Here is a 26,941-nt window from a genome sequence, read left to right as displayed (position 1 = left end):
ACCTCACATTAAGACTACAGATATTTTAAGGTAATGAATGCACTGTATATGTATTTTATAGCTCTGGGGCACTTTAATTGAATGTAGTATGTTACATATGGGTGGGCTGTATAGCCCTTGTGGCTTAGCTCTTCTTTTTGATTATAATAATACGTATGGGTGGGGTTGGCTCGCCTGGCTGGCTACCATATATCCCATACCTGACTTCCTACAAATAAAACTCACCTCTCACCCTACATTAAGATTACAAATCTTTTAAGGTAAGTAATGGGTGTACTGTGTGTGTATTTTACTTCTTATTGTCTTTAATGCCTAGTTCTATTGCTAATGTAGTATGTTAGTGTAAACTTATCTGGCATTTGTGAGTGGAAAAAAATGGTGTTCTGCTTTTCATCAGTAGCCAGGAACCTAACCTGCTGTATAAGTGGGGCCCTACTATATTAGCTTGTCAAAATCTTGAAGAGGAAAAGTGCTGTGATGCAAAGAAGTGGCTCCATCCTTGGATGAAAACTGCCTCTTATTCCACATGTGCTGTACGACTATGGGTTGAGCATGCTACTGATTAAAATAATGTTTTTAGCAATATTAAACTCTGATAACTGTATAATTTTTTTTTTCAACCATTCTGGTAAAGGTTATTTTGAATGTCATCATTGAAAAGATTAATTACTGGGCATAGTTATGTAAGAATACATAGAAACGTAACTCTCTTCATTGCATATTGCTTCTTTTAATAGGAAATAGCTTGTGATATCTCCAGAACAAGATTTTTATAAATATTAGTGTTGAACTCATGAGAGTCCAACAGCGCTGTAATTAAATTGTTATAATTCATAGCCGGTGGGAGAGACTTGCAGCTTTTTAGAGTATTTATCAAAGGATAATCAAGGAAAAATCCATACCCATTATCAGGATTCATTTCAGAAATGAATCTTGATGGTGATTGATTTTTCACCAAAACATCTGATTATATAATAATTCAATGAATGCACTGCTGTATAGCCCTTGTGGCTTAGCGCTTCTTTTTTTATTATAATAATAATCAATGAATGCACTCAAACAGTAAGTCTTTCTCACCTACTTTAATTATTTTATATTTCTTTAAGCTCTGTCATCTTTAAATATTATTGGTGGTGTATAATACTGACAAGTAAGACATGTGGAACACTTGGGTATACTTATTGCTGAAATGATTTACCTATGCAACAGGCTGCTTCAGTCAAATATAGGTGAACATAATAGAAGTAATTTTCAAGTGGCCAGGCCGAGGAACTGATTACCTTGAATATAATAGTGTTATATCTGCCTGTATTTGAAGAAATCTGTTGTGCGGGTGAAACTTTGGCAATAAACACCCAAGTATTGCACGTCTTATTCATCAGCACTACAACCATTGAAAATGAACAAAAATTCACCCAATGAATTCTCACTGTACATCATGTCCTGAGAATTCTGCAGACATTAAATTTACAGTGAAACAGAGGACTTGGGTAAGATGTGAAATAATTTTTTTTTTCAAGATTTTGTATTAAAATTCTAAGTAAAAAATATATTTATTGTATAAGACATCTACTAATGATGATGTCATTTCTAACATTAAAGGTAAAACCAAATAAAAAGATTCGTTAATATCACAGTAATAACCTAAATTATAATGTTGAAAGAAATATTGGGCGACTCAAAAGTCTGGACATGTAGGAATTATTATTCCCTCCCCCTCTAGAGTTATTGCATTGTGTTCATGTGAATCTTTTAAAGTACACTGAACTGAGCATAGCTAATGGTGGACAAGACATTGAAGATAATCGTTAAAATCAATTACAAAAATGAAATTTCAGCCAGGTGTCTAGACTTTTGAGTCACCCTTTTAACATTTTATACTAGAATTGAATCTTCCTCAATCCTACTGAAGAGGATACTCTTCAAGGGTGCTGCCTGAATGCCACTGAAGAGCTCATGATAGAAATTATTTGTTGCCCTTGATTTTTTATTATATTCAAGGGGGGGGGGGGGAATTGCTAAATGAGTAGGATTTTACAGCACCTGTGGGAGGTATTCAAGGAACCTTCCTTGAACTGAGCCTGATTACCTCTCCTACTCCAGATGCTATATGACCCAAATGGGTTTAAAGCTTCCACATAATTAAGGTGATATTGAAGCCTTGTCTATTTTTTATTCATTAGGGAAAATAATAAAGTTTGATCCAAGGAAAGGGATGGAAACTCTAATTCTTCAGATCGAGACTAGCTTCATTTGCCATCTATGCACTAATAAGATTTACGAGTCTTATTAAAGTGCTGAAAAAATAGAAATTTTAGTGGTTTGACTTTTAAGCCTTGTACTTTTCCAAATAGATACATTAATATCCATGGGAGTTAAAGGTCCATCTTCAGAGTTCTGTGGAGTGGAAGAGCTGAAGTCTTTTTCAAGAAATAGACGAATGTGGGGCACATGAGCCCAAAACCTGAAAAATATACAAGTCAGGATCAATACAGTGTTTGATGAAGTCTACTTGTTAATAAAGTTATTAAACAAAAGATAATGTGAAAACATCAATTGGTTTCTGAGTGCCACAGGCATAACTTGATGACTGTAATTTCAAGTGTTTCAAAAAAAAAAAAAAGGGGCTATACAGCAATTTCAAGTGTAACATTAAATATTTGTAGGTTGGAAACCTTATCTATAGTATAGGCAGAAAAAGTTTAACCTTTTTGGGGGCCCCAAGTAAATCCCTCACCATGGCTCCAACTTTAATGCAGACTAATGCTATAACTTATAATTCCCTGGAAAATATCAATTCTTGTTTTTACCTTTAGGCACATGGGACTTGGGGGGGGGGGGGCAATGATATTATTTCCCCCTTTTTCATCTAAAATGAGAAGGGTTGGCCTAGTCTCATTGCGAGAGGATATTGATTTTTCTCGTAGCAAAGCAGTATGCACAATTATTAGTGTTGGGCTCAAGATTCTCCTACAGCATATACTTTCATTATGATGGAATATGCTATTGGATGGTTCCATTACTACATAGGATTTAATTCACAGTAAGGTCAGTTAGTTGAAGCTCTAGAATTTCTATAAGGGAGAGCCTATAGGTGGCTGTTGTTTGGGAAGGGTGCTAGAAGACTCATTATTAATACTAAAATATTTTTGTTGGGGGGAAGCCATTCCTTGCTTGCAAAACTGGGACCACCGATCACTGCCCTGTCTCTAATTTCCTCCACCAGCTTCTCTGCAATGTAAGTATAGCTTATGGAGAGACATTTTGATGTTAACAAGTCACCTAACATGTATAATCCATGTCAGTAAATTATTGTACCACTTTCATTCTTATTTCTCTGTGTGCCCCTTATGAATGCAACCATTGATCCTGATATTGAACTGCACAAATAATCCTAACAGCAATTGCCAGTCTGGCTAAAACTCTACTCAGTGCCAACAAGAACATTACAGTTTTCAACTATGATGACCTCCTTGCATTACTGAAGTCTCTAAATGCTACTATAACTTTCATTATTCTTACTGAAACCTGGCTCAAACAAGATTTGACAGACATATTTACCATACCTAGTTACATAACTGCAGGCCTGACCAACCAGGAGGTGGCACTGCCATCTATTACTCTGATGAATTGGAATGTATGAAATCAACTTGCATAAGGGACAAATATATAATAGCTAAATTCACATCAAGAAACCTATAACAGTGGAAGCAATCTACACACAAATACTTACACTTTTAGTAGTAACTTTAGAAACATAATAGCGTCAGAGTTGAATAAACATGACCTGATACTAACAGGAGACTTCAACATAAACCTCATCCAAGCAACTGACCCTCCAGTAGCTGATTTCACACACACTATGAATACCTGCTTGTTGCTACCCTCTGTAACTAAGCCGACAAGTGCCTCATTACTTGATCATATCTGGACCAACACGATATCCCCACCTTTCTCATAACCAACTTATGTAAACTGCCTCAAGAAACGAGAAAGATCTCATTTTGCCTGCATGATGAGACATCAGTAAACAATTTAATATTAGCACTAGGTGACACTGATTGGCAAAGAGAGCTAGCTGACAGCAATAATATTGACAAAGATATCAAAACAAAGCAGATCACAGAAGAGAGACTAAACAGCCCATGGCTAACAAATAGCATCCTCAAATCTATTGATAAAAAATAGTTCAGATTACTAGAGACCTGACTAAACAATACACCACAAAACTAATATGAAAATCAAAGCAAATGTATTACGAATAGAGATTTATTGAAATAAAAGGTTATATGAAAAGTACCTGGCAAACCCTCTCCAAAATTTTGGGCTCTAGGAAACCATCTGGAAACAGAGAGAGAAATTTAACTAAACCAGATAAGCCTCACCTACAGACATGGCCAACAAATTTAATGTTTTCTTCTCTACTATAGGATCAAAGCTAGCAAGTAAAATTCCTAGCTCAAATACCCAGCCGAAGAATTACCTCACTGGCAAGTACCCAAATACTCTATTTCTAGCTCCAACTAATTCTACTGAAGTCTTACTCATAATTAAACAACAATGTTTACCTGGAGTTTACCTGGAGAGAGTTTCGGGGGTCAACGCCCCCGCGGCCCGGTCTGTGACCAGGCCTCCTGGTGGATCAGCGCCTGATCAACCAGGCTGTTGCTGCTGGCTGCACGCAAACCAACGTACGAGCCACAGCCCGGCTGATCAGGAACTGACTTTAGGTGCTTGTCCAGTGCCAGCTTGAAGACTGCCAGGGGTCTGTTGGTAATCCCCCTTATGTGTGCTGGGAGGCAGTTGAACAGTCTCGGTCCCCTGACACTTATTGTATGGTCTCTGGATAATTTGTCACCATTCATTTATAAAGATGCACATTATTGCAACAATGTTTAACAAATCTGTAGTGCCCTCAACCTTTCCATCTATACTCCAGCCAGCCAGGATTACCCCAATCCTCAAAGGAGGTGATTCAACTGACTTGAACAACTATAGGCCCCATATCAAACTTGCCCTTACTATCCAAAATATTCTAAAAAATAATACACAAACGACTTTACATACTTAACCCCTGCCAGTTTGGGTTTAGACCAAAAAAAAAGGTACGAATGATGCTATTATACAAATGCTTCAACTAATATATACAGCCCTCGATAAAAATGAATATCCTCTGGGGCTCTTCACTGATCTACGATAAGCATTTGATACAGTGGACCACGATCTCCTGCACCTAAAACTAAATCATTACTGCATCAGAGGACATTCTCTTGATTACCTAAAATCTTATCTTAACACAGATAACACATATTGAGGGTAAATTTCTAGGTCTTCTCCTTGACTGTAATCTTAAATTTCATAACCATAGCCAAGAAAACTTCCAAATCAGTAAGCATCCTTTCCAAGATATGATACAGGTCCGGCATCATTGGGACCTATAGTATGCGGGATTACAGAGTGGTTACGTTAGAATACACTTACTTAATAAAATTAACCAACTTGACTTAGACAAAGTTCATTGAACATCGGCAAAAATCGAACATTTCCGCTACTTTGAGCTAAATTTCAAGGTATTTTTCGTCATGAAAGCAATCAAAATCATGTCTATTTCTGTAATATATCTTCCATTCTATCAAATGAGTCCAAAAAAATGAGAATACAAGCAAAAAAATATACTGCAAAGAGGCAGCTAATGGCTGAGAAGTGAACTCCCTTATTTATCGTCCGTCTTTTTTATTTTTGTTGTACGTTAAGAAGCATCTTTCCATCATACATTGCCCAAGTTTCAATGAGATAGCCCAACAAATCGAGAAAAAAAATATTTACCAAAAATCATATATGGCAATCCCAAGCCAGGTACTGGAAATAAGTCACTTTGATTTTTCTGGGTTATCCTAGGTTCTCTATACATAAACTGCTATGTATGATAGTCTATGTAACTGTATTTGTGTATACCTGAATAAACTTATTTACTTCTAGTCTGTCAACTGAGTACAAGAAACCGCCCATTCACTGATTTCAACTACCCAATAAAGTGGTCAGAAATTGGCAATTTGGCCAATTTCAAAATAGGATCCAGAATAAACAATGCATACATTCCTGGCACTAAAATAACATTTTCTGTTCATTAGTCATGGCTCCAGGCTACTCTTGCTTACCATTTGGAATTTTTATTCACAAAAAAGTTTAAGATTTACTGTTATGCAGACTGCTGCATTATTGTAGTAATTGCATAAATAATGTAAAGCTATTCTTGACTCCGTACTGGAATTTAGACTGGCAGGCGGACAGGTATTGGACGGTGACGCCATTTGTTTACTCTTGAGCTTCGCTAAAGAATAGAACATTTTCGCTACTGTGAGCGCAATTTCAAGGTACTTTTCGTCATGAAAGCAATCAAAATCATATCTATTTCTGCAATATATCTTTCATTCTATCAAATGAGAATAAAACCATACAAAAATATACCGCTAATGGCTGAGAAGTGAACTCCGCTATTTATGGTCTTATTTCTTTCATTTTTGGTGTACGTTAAGAAGTATCTTTCCATCATACATTGCCCAAGTTTCAATAAGATAACCCAACAAACAACTGAGAAAATAATATATTTATTTACTACATGTACAAGGTATACAGACCTAGCTGACATCAGTGACATACTACTATATAGAAAGCCGCTTGTTATGCAGAGTATTTCAAGAAAATTAGGTCAGTGTCCCAGGATAACACCCACAGTAGTCGACTAACACCCAGGTACCCATTTATTGATGGGTAAACATAGACAACAGGTGTAAAGAAACACGCCTAATTTTTCTACCCTGGCTGGGAATCGAATATTTACCAAAAATCATATATGGCTAACCCAAGCCAAGTGCTAGAAATAAGCCACATTGACTTTTTTGGGTTATCCTAGGTTCTCTACATATATGCTGCTATGTGTGATAATCTATACAGAAAAATTTTTTTTTTTTTTTTAAGGTTTATGGTGGAGTACGAGTGTATATCACAGTTAGCCCTGTGCTATACTCCGTTTTCTCTAATATAAGCCCCCAAGACAGGGATAGGAGAATGGTATTTGTATACCATATCCTCCTCATAACTCTCGAACTGCTCGGTGTTATGCCAAATATTATTTATTCTGGAGTATTTAACATGTTTTATGTTATTTATATTGTTTATTATGTCATATTAGATCAATTATGATAGGCAAAAGCTGTAGTGTTGATATTCACATAATAAAGCATATTCTCCTGCTTCATGAGACTGAGCCCATGGCAACCGACAGTGGCTTCAAAGCCACCTTATCTTTAATGGATAATGTACTGTGTAGGTGTTTTACATAATGAGAAGCATTTCTTTTATTCATTGGAACCATGGCTAGGGCTAAATGTAAGCAGGTTATAACAATAAATGGAGAAAAAGAAATAGGAATGACTTATGCAGCAAGTAGTACCAGCAGGTTGGTGTGGCGACCCTGGAAATTAGAAATTATGCTAGCCAAAATTATTGCCGGATTTGTGATGGCGGACCTGTACTACGTACCACAAACGACACTCCTTACTCTTTAACATATCCTTACCTCACCTATGATCAACCACCTTAAACCTTTAATAACCCAACAAAACGCTGCTGTGCAGATGATTACCAGCTCCTGTGCTAAACAGCACACCCCACCACTTTTCAAAAGACTGAACTTGCTAAATATACAAGACATACACTCATATTATGTAGGTAGTAGGTTGGTAGACAGCAACCACCCAGGGAGGTACTACCGTCCTGCCAAGTGAGTGTAAAATGAAAGCCTGTAATTGTTTTACATGATGGTAGGATTGCTGGTGTCCATTTTTCTGTCTCATGAACATGCAAGGTTTCAGGTACATCTTGCTACTTCTACTTACACTTAGGTCACACTACACATATATATACACACCCCTCTGGGTTTTCTTCTTTTTTCTTACTAGTTCTTGTTCTTGGTTATTTCCTCTTATCTCCATGGGGAAGTGGAACAGAACTCTTCCTCTATAAGCTATGCGTGTTGTAAGAGGCGACTAAAATGCCAGGAGCAAGGGGGCTAGTAACCCCTTCTCCTGTATAAATTACTAAATTTAAAAAGAGAAACTTTCGTTTTTCTTTTTGGGCCACCCTGCCTTGGTGAGATACGGCCGGTTTGTTAAAAAAAAAAATATTAATGTGCCTACTACATATACAGAACATTAAATTCCCCTTGACAGTTACAACAGAATGCACAATCACAATACAAGGCATAAGGCACTCTTCAACATCCCTCGTGTCAGTCTCATGCTATGCACATAAAGGGCCCGAAGATCCAGAACCGGTAAAGGATCCCCTGACTACTTATAAATTTAGGACTTTGCTAAAAAAATCATCTTATCCCTCAATATCAAGCAAAACATCTGCTAATTAGTTATATTATGTGACCTCTAGACTTTAAACTTCTGCCAATCCATGAAATATTACTGCCTGAACCCAACCTTCCTCTTAACAAACATTAGTAAGCCACCACTCAAATACAACAAAGTTTCATTTAGACTCCATGACGAGGCCTCAATAAGGAATTTCACAGCAGACCTAGAGACTGCTGACTGGCCCTACAGAATTCTCCAATGCCAATGGTATTGACAATTGGACAGACATTTTTCTTAACAAAATACTTAGACTATACAACAAACATTGTCCAATAAAAACGAAACAGATCACAAATAAACGGCTTGGTTGTCCATGGCTAACCAGCAGCATTCTGAAATCCATTGATAAGAAACACCAATATGAAAAGCAATATAGACAGGGCTTAATACACAAAGATATTCTTAAACAATATTCAACAGTTCTCACCAAATTAATAAAGAAAGCCAAACAACTGTACTACTCCAGCAGATTCACTGACACAAGAGGAGATATAAAAAAGACCTGGAAAACACTTTCCCAGATTCTGGGGACCCACAAACTGAAAAAAACAAGAATATTGTTCTAACTAAACCTCATGAAACACCACTGATAAACGACTTCTTCTCAAACATAGGATCTAATCTCGCCAGTAAAATCCCACGTGCCAGGGACTACCTAGATGGAAATTTCCCAAATTCCTTCTATCTTGTACCAACTGAGCCCACGGAAGCCACCGCAATCATAAAGTCACTTAAAAATAACTCGGGGAATCTGTCTCACGTCCCACTATTATTGTACAAGCGAGCGGCCCATGTCCTTTCGCATGCTATTACATTACTTTTTAGCAAGTCACTAGAAACTAGCATTTTCCCGACACTACTCAAGACAACAAGGGTTACACCAATACATAAAGGTGGTGACCCTACAGATGTAAACAACTATAGACCAATATCAAACTTACCATTGCTATCCAAAATCTTCGAGAAACTCGTGCACAGGACAGTATATTCATTTGTAAAGTCACAAAACATACTCAACCCCTGCCAATTTGGATTCAGGAAAAATAAAAGCACTAATAATGCAATTATAAAAATGCTAGACCTGCTTTCCACAGCATTGGAAAATAAGGAATATCCGCTAGGAATTTTTATTGACCTAAGAAAAGCATTTGACACAGTAGACCACGGCATCTTACTCCACAAACTTGACCACTATGGTATAAGAGGCCATGCGCTTGCATATTTCAAATCCTACCTTTCTAATAGGTATCAGTATGTCACCATTAAAGACACAGCCTCATCAATACGGCCACTTGATACTGGAGTTCCACAGGGAAGTGTCCTTGGACCCCTGCTCTTCCTCATTTACATCAATGATCTTCCAAACATATCCCAACACCTGAAACCCATTCTCTTTGCTGACGACACGACTTATGTCTTTTGCCACTGTTAACGAGGAGCTGCTCAAAATATCGACTTGGATGACAGCCAATAAACTTACATTTAACACTGGCAAAACCTACTATATTATGTTTGGTAGCAGAGCAGGTGCTGCGCAACTTAACATTAAGATCGACAACACTCTAATTGCCAGACATAATGAGGGCAAATTCCTTGGCCTATACCTCGACAACAACCTAAATTTCAGCACCCATATCCAACACATAACAAAAAAAGTATCCAAAACGGTGGGGATCCTCTCCAAGATACGATACTACATGCCGCAAACTGCTCTTCTCACACTATACCATTCACTTACATATCCATACCTCCCCTATGCTATCTGTGCTTGGGGTTCAACTGCAGCAACACACCTAAAGCCAATAATAACCCAACAAAGAGCCACAGTAAGAGTAATCACTAAATCCCATCCCTGGCAACACCTCCCCCCACTCTTCATACATCTAAACTTACTCCCTGTTCAGAACGTACAAACTATATCTACTGGACCTTAAATTCCAATATTAACCTTGACCTAAAACGCTTTCTTGATAGTTGTGACAGGATCCACAGGCATAACACTAGACACAAACATCTCTATGACATTCCCCGTGTTCGACTAAACCTTTACAAAAATTCAATGTATTTCAAAGGACCTAAAATCTGGAACACCCTACCTGAAAACTCTAGAACTGCACACATATTCATCACTTTCAAAACTACAGTTAGAAAACATGTTATCTCCCTGATCCACCCTGACAACTAACTACATGATAACCACCTGGTGGTTCACAATTACACTCACTCACCCACCCAGAAATACTAATCTTAATCTTAAAATAATAAATCCTAACTAGTCATAAGTTTCCCTATGATTCTCCAATATAGACACCTTGTATTGTGCCAAAACAAAAGCATTCACATTGCTAAACTCACAAATTATGATGTAGTCACTTAGCCTTAATACCATAATCTGTAAGGATTTAATGTTAAGAATTAATCTAAGTCTGCTCAAAATGCCTAGCCATGCTAGGTGTCCTAGTGGCCCCCTCTGTAATTAGTATTTTATAACATGTAAACCACACAATACCCAAAACCTGTAAACCCCACATTGTAACCTTTATAGAGAATAAACTTGAATTGAATTGAATTGAAAACTTCAAGATTATTATACTTATAAACCTCCACCTTGACGATTATTATACTTATAAACCTCCACCTTGACGACCTCGCATTAGTATGTATTAAGATTAAATAAGATTGTAACACAGTTAACCATTATTTCTTGTCTAGTTTTAAGTAGTTACTATGTACTATTTCTTGTCTAGTTTTAAGTAGCTACTATATATTAGGATTAGCCTGCCTGAAATGCCCCAGCATGATGGTGGCTTTCTGTGTACTTAGCAAACCAAAACTGTAATTACACATTGTAACCTTTACAAAGAAATAAACCTTTATCTTTATCTTTAATTTTATTCTACTGATCAGACTAGCCTTTCCCACAAATTCTTGCACTTTGCAGGCAACATGGTCAGTTAACAAACCAGGACAGCACAATGATGCAGTGACTGCGAATGCTTACATTTGTGCAAGTGGGACATATGAATGTGAGAGCAGAGAGGCCAGATGCACACCGTTTTTTTATTTTGTGACTGTGTCTTTGACTGCTACTACCAAAACCATTGCTCAAAACACAGGGAGGTGCATGACCCTTGTGGGTTTAGCACTTAGTTATGATTATAGCTAGACCTGCACACCACCTGAAATGACCTACTATATATGTATACCCCATGTTTTCAGTTCTCTGTATTGACTATATAGATGTAATCAAGTTTAAAGTGTATCTGAAAAAATAAATGAAATACTGTATTTTTTTTTCAACACACTGGCTGTATCCCACCAAGGCAGGGTGACCTAAAAAGAAAAATGAAAGTTTTTCTTTTAGGTCACATAAAAAGAAAAAAACAAAAGTTTTTCTTTTTAAATTTAGTAATCTATACTGAAGAAGGGGTTACTAGCAGCCCCTTGCTGAAATGCTGTATATGTACGATAAATGCACTATGTATAAACTCCTGGCTAAGATAGTTAAGCAAATAAAAAAATACATACATACCTGATAGGATACCAAGTACACTATACTGCCGTGGACATCCAAAATTTTTACTCACCTCCCAAGAGCTGGTTTCCAGTTAGATTCTGAATTGTGTCCTCTATTCTTCACGCTGTTAAAGTTTGCTTGTACAACATTATTGACCACCACCACTGCTGCTTGCTGCTCTGAGGCAAGACTTTTCAAAACTGCAGCCAATTCATTTATTATACCCCAACCTGTGTAAGAGAACACAAACATTATATATCTTTGCTGGCAACCAGTAACTCTCAAACATGTAAAGATTTAATACAGTCATATCCACTTTACATGAGGCTAAGATCTAAAATTTAGTTTTGGGGTAATGGCCCTTAATTATGATCATCAAATCAGTATATATGGATACTGTACTACAGAACATTTAGATCCACTGGCCAGAAACATGATTACAAAAAAGTATTGGATAGGCCCAGTCTCCATAGAACAACTACAAAGATATTCCACCACATTCACAAACTTGTTTAGAAATATCTACGGCACTACCCCAACAGATTTAACAAAATTTGGGGGAAGTCATAAAAAAAATGTCTGGAACACTCAAATCCTAGTGTCAAATGAACAAAATACCCAAATTTCAATTCTATAAAGAAAATGCACTACAACTTTCAGTTACCGATACTATAAATAAACGGTTTCTTCTCAGCCATAGGGTGAGACCAAGCAAACAATACTCCTCTTATATAGTGGTACCTCGAGTTATGAACTAAATTCATTTCAGAAGACTGTTCGAGTGCCGATACCAAACGAATTTGTTCCCATAAAGAATAATGTAAATTAGATTAGTTCGTTTCAGACCCCCAAAGATACACTTACATAATGGTGTCCATGGATTGCTGTTCAAAAAAAAAAAAAAATTTGATAGGTGAAGCACAAGAATCACAATGCTCAGAAATTCTGAAATTTGATATACACTGGAACATACAATTTTAAGTAAGAAGAATATCTTTTGAAAAATTAGAGTAAAAACTATAATAAAAAGGTTAACACTACCGTAAACTACAAATGGCCCTTACCTTGTTTCTGGCGTCCTCCGAGGAGAGGCATGAGAATAGATGGCAGAGAATCCACTATGACTAACTTAGTTTTTCTTATTGTGCTCACTGGCCTGCTGTCACTAACATTCCATTGCTCTACATCTTTTTTTCTTACTGAAAAGTATGGCTGCCGAAGTAATTCCAATGCTTGAAATACACTCCATATATCAGACGGGATCACTGCCTCTATACGGGCAAGAGCTTGCTCCACTACCTAGAATACAGATCAATATTTTTTAATTAAAGGTATTAGTGTTTATTAAAGACCATTTTATAACACAGAAAACCTGTCATTTAATTGGCTAGTGGAAGAAAGAGGGTTGCCAGTAATGGTAATTCTTGTGGAGAAACATGAAACTGTTTTCCTGTGATCACAACAATAATGGACAATTCTGTAACAGATGTACATTTTGGCTGTTGTTTCCAAAAATTTTGCTGCATACAGTTTTTCCAAAGTCCATTAAATTGAGGGTTTATTGTACTACAAATGAGGAGAGGTAAATGTTTGGAAATTTTCTCATGAACAGATGTTTTAAAACTGTTTCCTTCAAGGAGGATGCCTTCATGCTGCTCAAGGGCTTTTGATCCAAAGATTTTCAGCTATTGTTTCCTTCCTCAGATCAAATCTGATTCTATTCCATTCCATTCCTCAGTCGCTGTACGACCTCTACTGGTAACTCTCCCCAATGAACATTCAGTAGTTTGTCAATTAGACTAGAGGAGTTATGTTCCTGAAAACTGGGATTTAATCTAATTTAACCCCTTGACTGTCGAAACCCCAAATCCTGAGGTGTCTCCTGGTTGTGAGACCTCTACCCACTCTACCTGAGGTATCCCAGCGAGTGAGCACGTCTCCTGTATATCCCAGTGCTTAACAGAATAGGGAATAGCATATGGAGGTACAAATAAAAATGGGAACTATGGCTATAGTTTACTTAATAACAAAAAAGGGCTAGAATACAACATATCCTGATGGAAATTTACACAATATAACAATTGACCTATGAGACTTATTACCAGGGGGAAGGGTAGATGTTATCAGTAACACGGACTAGTACTCACTCTTAATTCACTGACCAGCTGACCCGAGATTCCCAATGCGTGGTCCACTACACACGCGACTGTCCAGAGCTCTCGCTCCCCGGACCTGTCACCAACAACCTCTTTGCCCCGCTGTTCCCTGGGCTTATATTGTAGTCAAAGTATCCCCTCCCCAATGGTGTATGTACCACGTGTTACGACCTGACGCCGAGGTCTGACACCGTTAAGAACAAAAGACCTCAGACGTGGGCGTGACTACCCGACATTTGCTAAGGCAGGTGTGACCATATAATTAGGTCTCCCTAGAGACCTCACAAGCCCATCTGAACTGCATCACATCCCCCTTTCTCCCCCAATTTAAAATATCTGGGAACTAGGACAATTTGTCCTAAGTTATTAGACTATTTTAATCCTAACCCTTTTATTCTATTACAATACAATAGCAAATAATATGAATTCACACAGATCAGTAGGTTTAATAAATTCTAGCACAAGAAACGAATAACAATGACTCTGGTGCGAAACCTCTTTATCCGTCATGTCTCCTTAAAACTAAATATCGGGCTCCAGTGCCTTCCTGTACTCTACTAGAAATAAACTAGCTCCTGTAGTCACCCTCGCTAATTAACCATTGAGCCAAACCTCGTAAGGTTTTCCTGGCGTAGAAAACAGCTCCAGCGGGTATTATTCCTTCAAGTGCTTGCAACTGAACCATTACACGACCACAATGTCGCATTTTCCTTGCACCCTAAAAAAAAAAAAATCTTATGAAATGATAGAGAATCTTTTCCTGATGGTAATGACACCAAAAGAATGAAATTTGATGGAAAACTTATGGAATTATGCTCTCACAAAGTTAACAACCTCGGCAATATTTATGGATCGGCGATTTTGCCCACTTTGAGCCCTATTTTCTGCTAATTCCATTGTTCCAGTCGATCAAACTCATAGCTATTTCTTTAGAACTCCATTTGTTCTATCGATTGAGTACAAGAAACTGCCCATTTACCGATTTCAACTACCCAATAACATGGTCAGAAATTTGCAATTTGGCCAATTTCACGCAAATTAAAAAATATGCCAATTTCAAAACAGAGTCCAAAATTAACAAAGCAGACATTCCTGGCTCTAAAATAACATTTTCTTTGTTCATGAGTCACGTCTCCAGTCCCCTCTGATATTACTCTTGCTTTCTATTTTGAATTTTTATTCAAACAAAAAATAAAAGATTTACTGTTATGCAGACTACTGCAATATTGTAATAATTGTATAAATAATGCCAACCCATTCATGATTGCATATTAGAATGACTAGTTGGACATTTACTGGACAATGACATCATTTGTTTACTTTTGAACATCGGCAAAAATCAAACATTTCCCCTACTTTGAGCTCCATTTCAATGTTCTTTTCATAGTAAAACCAATCAAAATCACTGCCATTTTTTCCATTCTATCAAATGAGACCAAGAAAACGAGAATACAACCATAAATACTATACGAAAATACACCACAAAGTCAGCATTTTAATCCAAAAAAACGGTTGGAGTTTTTTTTTTCTCATTATGCACTGCGTGCTGCAGGATTCTTTTTATATGGTGCACACAGACCCATTCTCTTACATGTGAGCCTACCTGCTTGATTTGAAGCCGCTAGAATTTTTGAGTACATGTATATATACATCAAACACGGTGGCTCATAAGACATATATATACGACCAAAACAGTCAAAGGGTCAATACTAACCTGAAAAACAAAAAAACTTTTTTTAAAATACAAAATGTAAAAAGATTTTTTTTTTCTTAACTTACATACTGCAGTTGTAGTTGCTGATGCCTGTTGACTTCCAAGTCAACAGGCATCAGCAACTACAACAGGTTGTTGACCTCCAAGTCAACAGCCATCAACCTTAGCCTTTCCGGGCTAAGGTGGATGGTTGTGGATCTAGTGTTGGTGGTGATGCAGTTATTAGTATTCTGTAATGGGTCCCTGTTTTTCCTTCCCAGTAATATTTTATACAGGTGATGATAAGGCACCATCACTACCACCTGCTCCAAACCCCATGTCACAGCAATGTTTCCACATATGTCAGTGTCTTTTTCAATGAAAAAGTCTGCCAAGCTAGCAATAACACGGAATTTCTCACTTAACTAATACAGTTTTAACTGAGAATCTTCTAGCTGTTCTTCAATATTCTGTTCTTATAGTTGTCTTTCTCCTAACTAGAAATTAAGGCCCTTTATTCTGTGGTTGGTTCTTCATTGTCATCTTCCATCAGTTCATTTACATCTTCACATGACACAGTCCTTCCAGTGTTACAATTATCTTGACGTGCCTACTTACCAAGGGAATGTCAGAGAATTTATTCACCAGAGAAGGCCATGACTGCCCCAGTGTGTATTTATAGTTGACTGGAGTAATTCCTTCCATGCCAGTTTTAAACATGCAAGTGCATCTACAGTGTTTTAAAGTTACATCAGAACTCTGGGACTCCAATCTCACAGCTGTCATCCACTGTTGCAATGAGTTTTTCCATTACCCTGTTGATATAGTGGCACTTAAATGTCTTTATAACTCCTTAATCTAGTGATTACATCAGACATTGAATTAGGTGGCAAAAACTCAGCCTTAACATTTGCATTCATAGATTGCAACATTTGAGGTGGGGTAAATAACCATGGCACTCGCTGCCACGACTACACATCTCGATCTATCCTCTTCTGCTTTAAGGCATTCAATGCCAATTATTTTCCACTGCTTTCTTTGTTGCAAAATTTCTCAATCGTTCTAAGACAATCTTATCCAGTCTAAGTGTTTCCTAACTGACAATCTACTTTAATATTATCAAGCTCAGTCAATCTTTTTATATGCAGAACTAATGTACGTATAGAAAAAGACACATCAAGTCAGTTGCAGGGCTTCAATATTTCATTTGAAACAGAATGCATTTCATAATCTAAATAACATCAACAACAACAAAAAAAAAAAATACAGGTTTCAAAATCAGTGTAACATTGTACAGATCTGAAATTTACTGTACTATATTATATGTCTGAAAATCAGAGTTGGAAATTGCTGTACTCTATCAGATAATTAAAGCCACTATATGTTATAACTACTATTGTATAAGTAACTTTTAATTTTTTACACACAGGCTGAGCTGTTACACCTCGGCTCATTTCAAATCCCTTCACTACTGAAGATGTACTATGGTACCACCCTATCTCTCAAAAGTGAAAAATAAGACAGTGATAAAAAAATAAATTGTGATTTACTGAAAATTTAGAATAATAGTAATATAAAGAGCTTTCTTTTAATACTGTGTAATAAGTTCCTCATTATATTCAAAGTAATCAATTCAAAGCCAAAAGTTTCTGGGTTCAAGTCTGAACAGGGAGAGATGTATAGATAACTTTTTACAAAGCACTCATTGCCCTTGTTCTAGCAGCAACTTGGCTCTTGAACTCCTGAATCGAATGTCATCCAATGTACAAAATAACACCTATAAACTTACTAGACTAACTAATTTTTTTTTCTTATAATCAAATACAATGATATTCCCTTGTAGTCTTAAGTTACACTTAAGTTTGCTCAAAATGCTCTGCATAATCATGGCCTTTCAACATGCACCAAAATGTACCCTATTTCTGTATAAATAATGTACAGTTGTACCTCGAGTTATGAACTTAATTCATTCCAGAAGGCTGTTTGAGTGCCGTTACTGAATGAATTTGTTCCCATAAGGAATAATGTAAATTAGATTAGTCCATTTCAGATTCCCAAAAATACACTTACATAATTGCTCAAGTTGGGAGCTGTTCAAAATTTGTAGTACCACTGTATCCTGCTGAAGTAATCTTGTATTGTATTGTATAACTACTGTGGGTTGCATTCCAGGGATTAAATACTGTCATGTATAAATAATACTAGAACCAGACTTGGAAACAAGACAAAGTAATATAATAGCTCCCAGCCTGTAAAATATAGTAGCTCTTAGTACAAAAATATCTTAACTGGTAGCTAAAAATACAGAAAGCTTATCAGGTTTGATGTAACTAACATCTACACCTCCATTTTCAGGCTCCTTTATGATGGTACACTTACCTGCAAGTCTTCAGACAAGGCCTCTATCACAGGGGCAAGTCTCAGAGCATTAATGCTCGCCAAAGGGTCAATATAAAGGACATTCATTCTTAGCTTGAGTGCAGCATGAACAGCCAAGTTGACACAGAGGGAGGTCTTGCCAGTACCCCAGCCTCCACACACCTCCATCACCTCACCTGTCATCAGGCCGCCTCCTAGCAGGCTGTCCAGACTGAAAGGAGTGGAAGAGCTGTTGGCCTGACATTTTTTAAAATGGGAATTATCAAAAGTTTATACATGGATTCAGTGAATGTATGTATGTATACATATAAATAACACCCTCCAGATATGTATGTGAATGTGTATATGTATGTATGTAAATAAAAAAATTATATACATATTTTTTTTTAACACTGGTTGTCTCCCACCGAGGCAGGGTGACTTGAAAGAGAAATACTTACAGCAACATTCCCACTATCACTGTCTTGCCAAAGGCACACAACTATGACAGTTCAGAGGTCCCTCCAAACAGCAAATATCCCAAACCCCTCCTTTATAGAGTAGGAGCTGTACTTCCCACCTCCAGGATTTAAATCTGGCTAATGTGAATCCCTTCACAAAATATTGCCTTGCTTACCCTCCAACAACTCATAAGGTACCAAAAACCATTTGTCTCCACTCATTCCTAACACTCACACATGCCTACTGTATATCCAAGCTCCTTGTACACAAAACCTCCTTTACAATGGAGGCTATCTATATCCAATAATAAAAATTAAGATACAGTGGACCCCCGCTTAATGATCACCTCCCAATGCGACCAATTATGTAAGTGTATTTATGTAAGTGCGTTTGTACGTGTATGTTTGGGGGTCTGAAATGAACTAATCTACTTCACAATATTCCTTATGGGAACAAATTCGGTCAGTACTGGCACCTGAACATACTTCTGGAGTGAAAAAATATCGTTAACTGGGGGTCCACTGTACTTAAAATTTTTATTTTTAGCAACATACCAGAGAGAAAAATCAATCATAACCTGATTATATACATATGACAAACATTCACAAGATTCCTGAAAACTGAATGTCAAATCAACTTTCAAAAATGGAAAAAAATTCTTAATCAAGGCTTTTCAAAAACATTGAGGATTTATCAGTGTCATGGGAAAAATAGCAGGAAACAATATGTAATGATCACATACAGCTATGGTAACACAAGTTTTGTGGGAAAGCCTCAAGCTTCATGTGATCCTTACATATTGTTTTGTATCATTTCCCAACTGGCAAATCTTTAATCTTTTTTTATGCCTTTGTCGACTATTTTCAGGTTTTGGAGGGTGCTTTGATATACAGGAGTACCCCGAGTTTCTCCCAGCTCGAATAATTGTATTACTGTAATTGATTTTGTATTTTTGGGGGTCTGAAACGGACTAATCTAATTTACATTATTCCTTATGGGAACAAATTCGTTTGGTAACGGCACTCGAACAGCCTTCTGGAATGAATTATGTACGAAACTCGGGGGACCACTGTACAATATGTAATCTAGTGAGATTCTTTAGTACAATTCCTCTACTCGAGACTCACTAATACAGCCTCTCCTCACTTAGAGATGTACTTGTTTACCGACGACTCGGACTTACAATAAGCTCTCTAACCAGTATGGATACCTAAATAATGTATAATAGAGCTGATATCCTCTATTTTGTTTATTTCAATATACAGTACACTACTGTATAAACATTTAAAAATATACCAAAAATGTTATAAATGGTGCAAAGGTGACATAAAAACAATACCAAAGATGGTTGATACAAACTCAGAGGCATCGTAAGGGGAGGGGGGCCGCCCCGGGTGACACCATAGAGTCTCTAAAGAAGGTAACACTAATGGCCAAAACCATACTGCAGTGACCTAAGAGAAAAATCCTTCATTTCTATATATAGCCTATTAGAGGATTACAGAGTACAAATAGGCCTATACAGTGGACCCCCGGTTCCCGATGCTATCAGTATCCGATAAATCCGGTAGCCGATGCATTTGATCGAAAAAAAATTGCCTCGCTTCCCGATACAAAACCCAGTATGCGATACGATGCGTACGAGATGTGTCCACGTGTGGCCTGAACTGCCCAGTGTGTGCCAGTGTTTACAAGCCAGCCAGTGTGTGCCAGTGTTTACAAGCCAGCCAGTGTGTGCCAGTGTTTACAAGCCAGCCAGTGTGTGCGCATCTAAGGATACATTTGGTACATTCCATATTATCACTGTTTTTGGTGCTTGTTTCTGCAAAATAAGTCACCATGGGCCCCAAGAAAGCTTCTAGTGCCAACCCTGTGGTAAAAAGGGTGAGAATTGGTATGGAAATTAAGAAAGATTTTGAAGGGTTTGGGGCTAACCTTGAGAAGCCTATGCCAGTTGTGGAATCCTTTGTGCCTACTTCAAAAATTAAGGAAATGTGTGCAAAGTGGGTTGAACTGCAAACCTTTATGGATGAGAATCACCCTAATACAGCTATTGCAAGCTGTGCTGGTGACTATTACAATGACAATGTTGTGGCCCATTTTAGACAAATCTTAAAGGAACGGGAGGTACAGAGCTCTATGGACAGATTTGTTGTGCGACAGAGGTCCAGTGACTCTCAAGCTGGTCCTAGTGGCATTAAAAGAAAGGAAGTAACCCCGAAAAAGGACTTGCTACCTCAAGTCCTAATGGAAGGGGATTCCCCTTCTAAACACTAAGACCATCTTCACTCTCCCCTCCTCCCATCCCATCAATCATCACCAGATCTTCAATAAAGGTAAGTGTCATGTAACTGTGCATGTCTTCTTCAGTTTGTGTGTATTAAAATTAATATTTCATGTGGTAAAAAAAAAAAAAAATTTCATACTTTTGGGTGTTTTGCACGGATTAATTTGATTTCCATTATTTCTTATGGGGAAAATTGATTCGCTTTCCGATAATTTTGGTTTACGATGAGCTCTCAGGAACAGATTAATATCGTGAACCGGGGGTCCACTGTATAGGAAAAATCATTGATTCTGATGATGTGATAGATGATTTTGCAGGATTGAACTCAAGGAAATAAAATATCAGATTATCTGAGATGTTACCTGTACTCAAGGTTAAATCCTTTATTTTTCAAGTTTTTTTTATTCATTGTTGAAGATGAATAAATGTAGGATCTGTTGCCTATACTCAAAGTGGTATTTAAGTTTATGCTTCTTTAATATTACAACGATTATTTATTTTATCATTAATAAAGTTCTGTTTATGTCCTTTAATGTTCTCATTGCTAAACATTAGTCACTGGGTATGCAGCAGTGACGTAACTGGAGTTCACTACCCCTATCCCCCTGCCCTTGGATTTCATGGGGGTGACACCAAAGATTCCACCCTGGGTGACACCAACCCTAGCAATGCCTCTGTACAAACTCACTACCATTATAGTATGCTCCTCACTTAGCGACGAATTCATTTAACCCTTAAACTGTCCAAACGTAGATCTACTTTTTTCAACATTTGAAAGTATGTAACAAAAGTAGATCTTTTTTTTTTTTTTAAATTTAAAAACGTGTGAAGAATTTTGATCTACTTTTTTTTGTTATATTTGAAAATATGTAAAAAAAACGTAGATCTACTTTTGGAGCACTACGCATGTGAACATAGATCTGCTTGGACAGTTTAAGGGTTAATGATGTGGTCTCAGGAATGGAACTGTCATTAAGTGAGGAGAGGCTGTACTACAAAACAAAGGAATAATACACAAATAACCAGCACATGGGAGAGTAAAGCTTATAATGACATTTTAGTCTGACTTGCACCATTAACTAGCTACACAAGTCCCTGCTTTACAGTGTTTCGCTAATACTGTACAGGCGTTTTCAATTATACCCATTCATTTAGTCAGACCTCCTACAATAAATATATATTCACCACTCACTATAAGCTAAGGACGAAAATATTTTAAGGTATGTAGTGTGTGTACCGTATATGCATTTTTAAGGCCTAGCTATATTGCTCACTTAGTATATGATAGTGTAAACATGTTATCAGGCTTTTATAATGCATATGAAAGTGAAAAAAATGCTATGATTCACTTTACAGTAATTTTTGCTTTATAGCAGTAGCCTGGAACCTAACCTGCTGTATAAGCGGGGCCCACCTGTACTGTATTTGTGCCTTTTTATTCTTTATAAATATCTAACTCTTTTTTGTCATTCACGAAATTACTGTTATTACTTACTTTGTGTTACCAGTAGATATAACTACAGCAGTCTGTACCACTTCACTCAGCATGCAGTCTCCAGAAACCGCAAAGGCAGCATAATGAGCATGAATTATACGGCGGATGCTTTGCAAGTCCTGCAATTAAAGATAAAGATGCTTATTTCAACAGAATATATTGAAGTTACACTAAATGGTTTGTTACAATTTTAGGCAAACTTTGTACATATTACATATTCTAAGAAAAGCCCAGTGTTTACGTAAAGCATTTCGGGCAGACTAACTTAGACCTCAAAAAATTATTTATCTGTAGCTCTAGTATACACACTTAGGCTGTGTGTAACAGCTCAGGATAGCCAATCATAAAACAGATGGGGTCTGAACCCATGGCGGGCGAGTCCTACAACTCACAGTTAGTTAGTTTAATACCTCTATTATGTACCCCATCCCTATCCTGTGAACAGAAAAGATTACAGAGATACATAATGGGTCCTGGGACCGGGCTGTAAAGTTTTGATATCTAAACAAGTTACAGTGGTAATGAACTATTTATATATGGTTACAATCATAGAGAGTTATTTATGCAGACATGAATTAGGGCACAAAAAAAAAAACTCACATCACTCCCTTGTGTAAACTGACAGACCCCCTAATGGGTATAAAGTCACATTATTTGAATTCATTGCATTATTCCAGGTTAATAGGTTAAATTAACACATTAAAATAGTGCAACTCTTATGTGTCCATAACAAATGTTATGGGTACATAAGAAATTTGCATGTTACATTTGTGCCCAGAGCATAAATCAAACTTATCAGTATAAACACAAATCTTTATTTCATAATTACTGTACAAAACATACAATAATTATAATCTGTAGGCCAACAGGATGCATAGCTTTTCGGGCAAAACTTAGTGTATTCTGCCTGGAGGTCATTCCAGGGGTCAATGCCCCTGCAGCCCATCCAATACCAAGCCTCACGGTGGATCAGGGCCTGATCAACCAGGCTGTTGCTTAAGAACACACGTAATCAATGTACAATCCACATCCCAGCTGGTACTTTAAATTTGTGCAGTATTGCATTTTCATTTGTTAAGAGTCTAATGTATGGTTTTAATAGAAACTTAAAAATAGATACAAGTTTCAAGTTACTTCATAAAATGACAGGATAAGAAAGATTATATACAGTGGACCCCCGGTATTTGATGGAATCGGTATACGTTAAATCCGGTATTCGATACATTTTAACACAAAAATTTTGCCTCTCCACTCGTTAAAAAACCCGCCACACACGAGTCGTCCAGGACGTGTCCACGTGTGGCCTGAACTGCCCCGTGCGTGCCAGTGTGCTCGCATCTAAGCATACATTCAGTACATTCCATATTATCACAGTGTTTTTGGTGCTTGTTTCTGCAAAATAAGTCACCATGAGCCCCAAGAAAGCTCCTAGTGCCAACCCTTCGAGAAAAAGGGTGCTAATGACTATTGAAATGAAGAAAGAGATAATTGCAAAGTACGAAAGTGGAGTGCGTGTGTCGGAGCTGGCCAGGTTGTATACAAAACCCCAATCAACCATCGCTACTATAGTGGCCAGGAAAACGGCAATCAAGGAAGCTGTTGTTGCAAAAGGTGAAACTCTGTTTTCGAAACAGAGACCGCAAATGTTAGAAGATGCTGAGAGACTGTTATTGGTGTGGATAAATGAAAAACAGATAGCAGGAGATAGCATCTCTCAAGCGATCATTTGTGAAAAGGCTAGGAAGTTGCATGAGGATTTAATTGAAAAAATGCCTGCAACTAGTGGTGATGTGAGTGAATTTAAGGCCAGCAAAGGTTGGTTTGAAAGATTTAAGAATCGTAGTGGCATACAGAGTGTGATTAGGCATGGTGAGGCTGCCAGTTCGGACCAAAAAGCAGCTGAAAAATATGTGAAGGAATTCAAGGATTACATACACAGTGAAGAATTTAAACCTGAACAAGTGTTTAATTGCAACAAAACAGGCCTGTTTTGGAAGAAATTGCCAAGCAGGACCTACATTACTCAGGAGGAAAAGGCACTCCCAGGACATAAGCCTATGAAAGACAGGCTTACTCTTCTGATGTGTGCCAATGCTAATGGTGATTGCAAAGTGAAGCCTTTATTGGTGTATCACTCAGAAACTCCCAGAGCGTTCAGGCAAAAGAATGTCCTCAAGGCTAATTTGTGTGTGCTGTGGAGGGCAAACAGTAAGGCATGGGTCACTAGGGACTTTTTCTATGACTGGTTACACCATGCATTTGACCCCAATGTGAAAAATTACCTAATTGAAAAGAAATTATACCTTAAGTGCCTCCTGGTATTAGACAATGCCCCTGGTCATCCTATAGACTTGGCAGAGCGACTTTCTGGGGACATGAGCTTCATTAAGGTCAAGTTTTTGCCTCCTAATACCACTCCTCTCCTGCAGTCCATGGACCAGCAGGTCATTTCCAACTTCAAGAAACTGTACACAAAAGCTATGTTTCAAAAGTGCTTTGAAGTGACCACAGATACTCGATTGACTCTAAAAGAGTTTTGGAAGGATCACTTTAACCCTTAAATGGTCCAAATGTATATATGTACGTTTTTTCAACATCTGAAAGTATGTAAAAAAATGAAGATCTTCTTTTTTGTTTTACATTTGAAAATGTGTAAAAAAACTTCTATTTACATTTTTTTTGTTATATTTGAAAATATGTAAAAAAACAGTAGATCTACTTTTGTAGCACTACGAATTTGAACGTCGATCTGTTTGGACCGTTTAAGGGTTAATATCCTCAATTGTGTAAACCTTATAGGTAAGGCTTGGGAGGAAGTGACTAAGAGGACCTTGAACTCTGCTTGGAAGAAACTGTGGCCAGAATGTGTAGACAAAAGGGATTTTGAAGGGTTTGAGGCTAACCCTGGGAATCGTATGCCAGTTGAGGAAACCACTGTGGCATTGGAGAAGTCTTTCGGGTTGGAGGTTAGTGGGGAGGATGTGGAAGAGTTGGTGGAGGAGGACAATGACGAGCTAACCACTGATGAGCTGCTAGATCATCTTCAACAGCAAGACGCCAGACCTGAGAAACTGCTTCGGAGGAGGGGATAGAGAAATTGAGGAAGTTACCTACTTCACAGATTAAAGAAATGTGTACAATGTGGACAAAGGTGAAAATCTTTATGGGTGACAATCACCCTCACACAGCTATTGCAAGCCATGCTGGTGACTATTACAATGACAATGTTGTGAACCACTTTAGAAAAGTCATAAAGGAACGAGAGGTACAGGCCTCTATGGACAGATATGTTGTGCGACAGAAGTCCAGTGACTCTCAAGCTGCTCCTAGTGGCATTAAAAGAAGAAGGGAAGTAACCCCGGAAAAGGACTTGCTACCTCAAGTCCTAATGGAAGGGGATCCCCCTTCTAAACAATAAGTTCGACACTCTCCCCTCCTCCCATCCCATCAATCATCACCAGATCTTCATTAAAGGTTAAGTGTTATGTATTCTATTGTTAGTAGAGTACTAAAAACTGTGCATGTCTTCTTCAGTTTGTGTGCATTAAACTTAATATTTCATGTGGTAAAATTTTTTTTTCATACTTTTGGGTGTCTTGCACGGATTAATTTGATTTCCATTATTTCTTATAGGGAAAATTAATTCGCCTTCCGATAATTTTTGCATACGATGAGCTCTCAGGAACGGATTAATATCGAATACCGGGGGTCCACTGTAGTCCTAATATAATACAATGAAACACAAATTAGTAATAATAGTAGAATTACAGACAAAATGTTAGTTAATGGAGACAGATGCAACTAATATGACATTTTGTTAGGTAAAAGCACACAAGTGCAACTAATGTGACGTTTCGCTCTTGAGGAGCTTTATCAAGCCGTTACAGTTGATAAAGCTCCTGGAGAGCAAAACGTTGCCAAAATAAAATATCACATTAGTTGTATCTGTGCCCTTTTATGAAACACAAGCTCCCAGAAAATGAGACGTAAAAACAGAGCTAACACCATGGAAATTATCAGTGTCTTGTGTCTGCAAGAAATGAGCAAAAACGTTTCCATGAACTAATCTTCTTGGACTTCCTGCTAATTTCTCCAACATTGCAAGCTCCTGACGATGTGTTGATTGAACACGAAAGGCCTTGAGCTATCATTCAACATGATAGTGCCTTCCTTTGTACTTAAATCATAATTGTAATTGCACATTGTAACTTCTGCATAGAAACAAAATCTTTATCTTTTTTTTTTTTTGGGGTAAATTAAATTACCCCAGAAAAAAAAACAAAAATGTTAATCAAAGTGACTTATTTCCATCATGGTTGACTCTTCCTCACCTTGTAACTCACTGAAGACTCCGTTGCCAATGCCTCTACATCTTTCAACAAAAAGTCCGTGATATTTCTAATACCAGATTTATGTAATTTGGACAAAACTTCCTCAGTGAGCGCCGGACATAACCCAGCAGTCAACCTCATTGTTGCTGTTATTGTTGGGTTAAAGAGGTTGTAAAGGCTCCCAGGGCCGAATAAACCCAGGTTGGTTGGGTTAAA

The 26,941-nt window shown here is 37.5% G+C and overlaps 1 protein-coding gene and 1 long non-coding RNA gene across 2 annotated transcripts in view; one reads left to right on the top strand and one right to left on the bottom strand.

Annotated features, from left to right (window-relative positions):
* The window catches only part of LOC128700325 (uncharacterized), a 56,923-nt gene extending 38,652 nt beyond the window's left edge, over window positions 1-18,271 (top strand). Inside the window, exon 7 of the long non-coding RNA XR_011393999.1 lies at window positions 18,148-18,271. This is a non-coding gene — a long non-coding RNA (uncharacterized lncRNA). The remainder of the gene's footprint in view (window positions 1-18,147) is intronic.
* On the bottom strand, window positions 1,542-26,905 carry LOC128700324 (DNA repair protein RAD51 homolog 4). Its single transcript, XM_053793429.2, has 6 exons — window positions 26,726-26,905; window positions 22,395-22,513; window positions 18,172-18,382; window positions 13,008-13,242; window positions 12,014-12,173; window positions 1,542-2,464 (listed from the first exon to the last, which is right to left on the bottom strand). Exons 1-6 carry the CDS (start codon window positions 26,864-26,866, stop codon window positions 2,290-2,292), a joined length of 1,041 nt encoding a protein of 346 aa, XP_053649404.1. The 5' UTR covers window positions 26,867-26,905; the 3' UTR covers window positions 1,542-2,289.
* Between the last annotated feature and the right edge of the window lie 36 nt (window positions 26,906-26,941).

This window comes from Cherax quadricarinatus, chromosome 71, assembly GCF_038502225.1.
Source record: "Cherax quadricarinatus isolate ZL_2023a chromosome 71, ASM3850222v1, whole genome shotgun sequence".
Classification (NCBI taxonomy): Eukaryota; Metazoa; Arthropoda; class Malacostraca; order Decapoda; family Parastacidae; genus Cherax; species Cherax quadricarinatus.
Note: the sequence above shows the minus strand (reverse complement) of the source record. Positions and strands in the feature narration are given on the sequence as shown.

Coding starts and splice junctions, on each gene's coding strand:
- LOC128700324 (XM_053793429.2), bottom strand. CDS start 26,866: ATGAGGTTGACTGCTGGGTTATGTCCGGCGCTCACTGAGGAAGTTTTG. Junction 22,514..26,725: donor AGTCTTCAGTGAGTTACAAG/GTGAGGAAGAGT, acceptor CTTTAATTGCAG/GACTTGCAAAGCATCCGCCG. Junction 18,383..22,394: donor ATATCTACTGGTAACACAAA/GTAAGTAATAAC, acceptor CACTCCTTTCAG/TCTGGACAGCCTGCTAGGAG.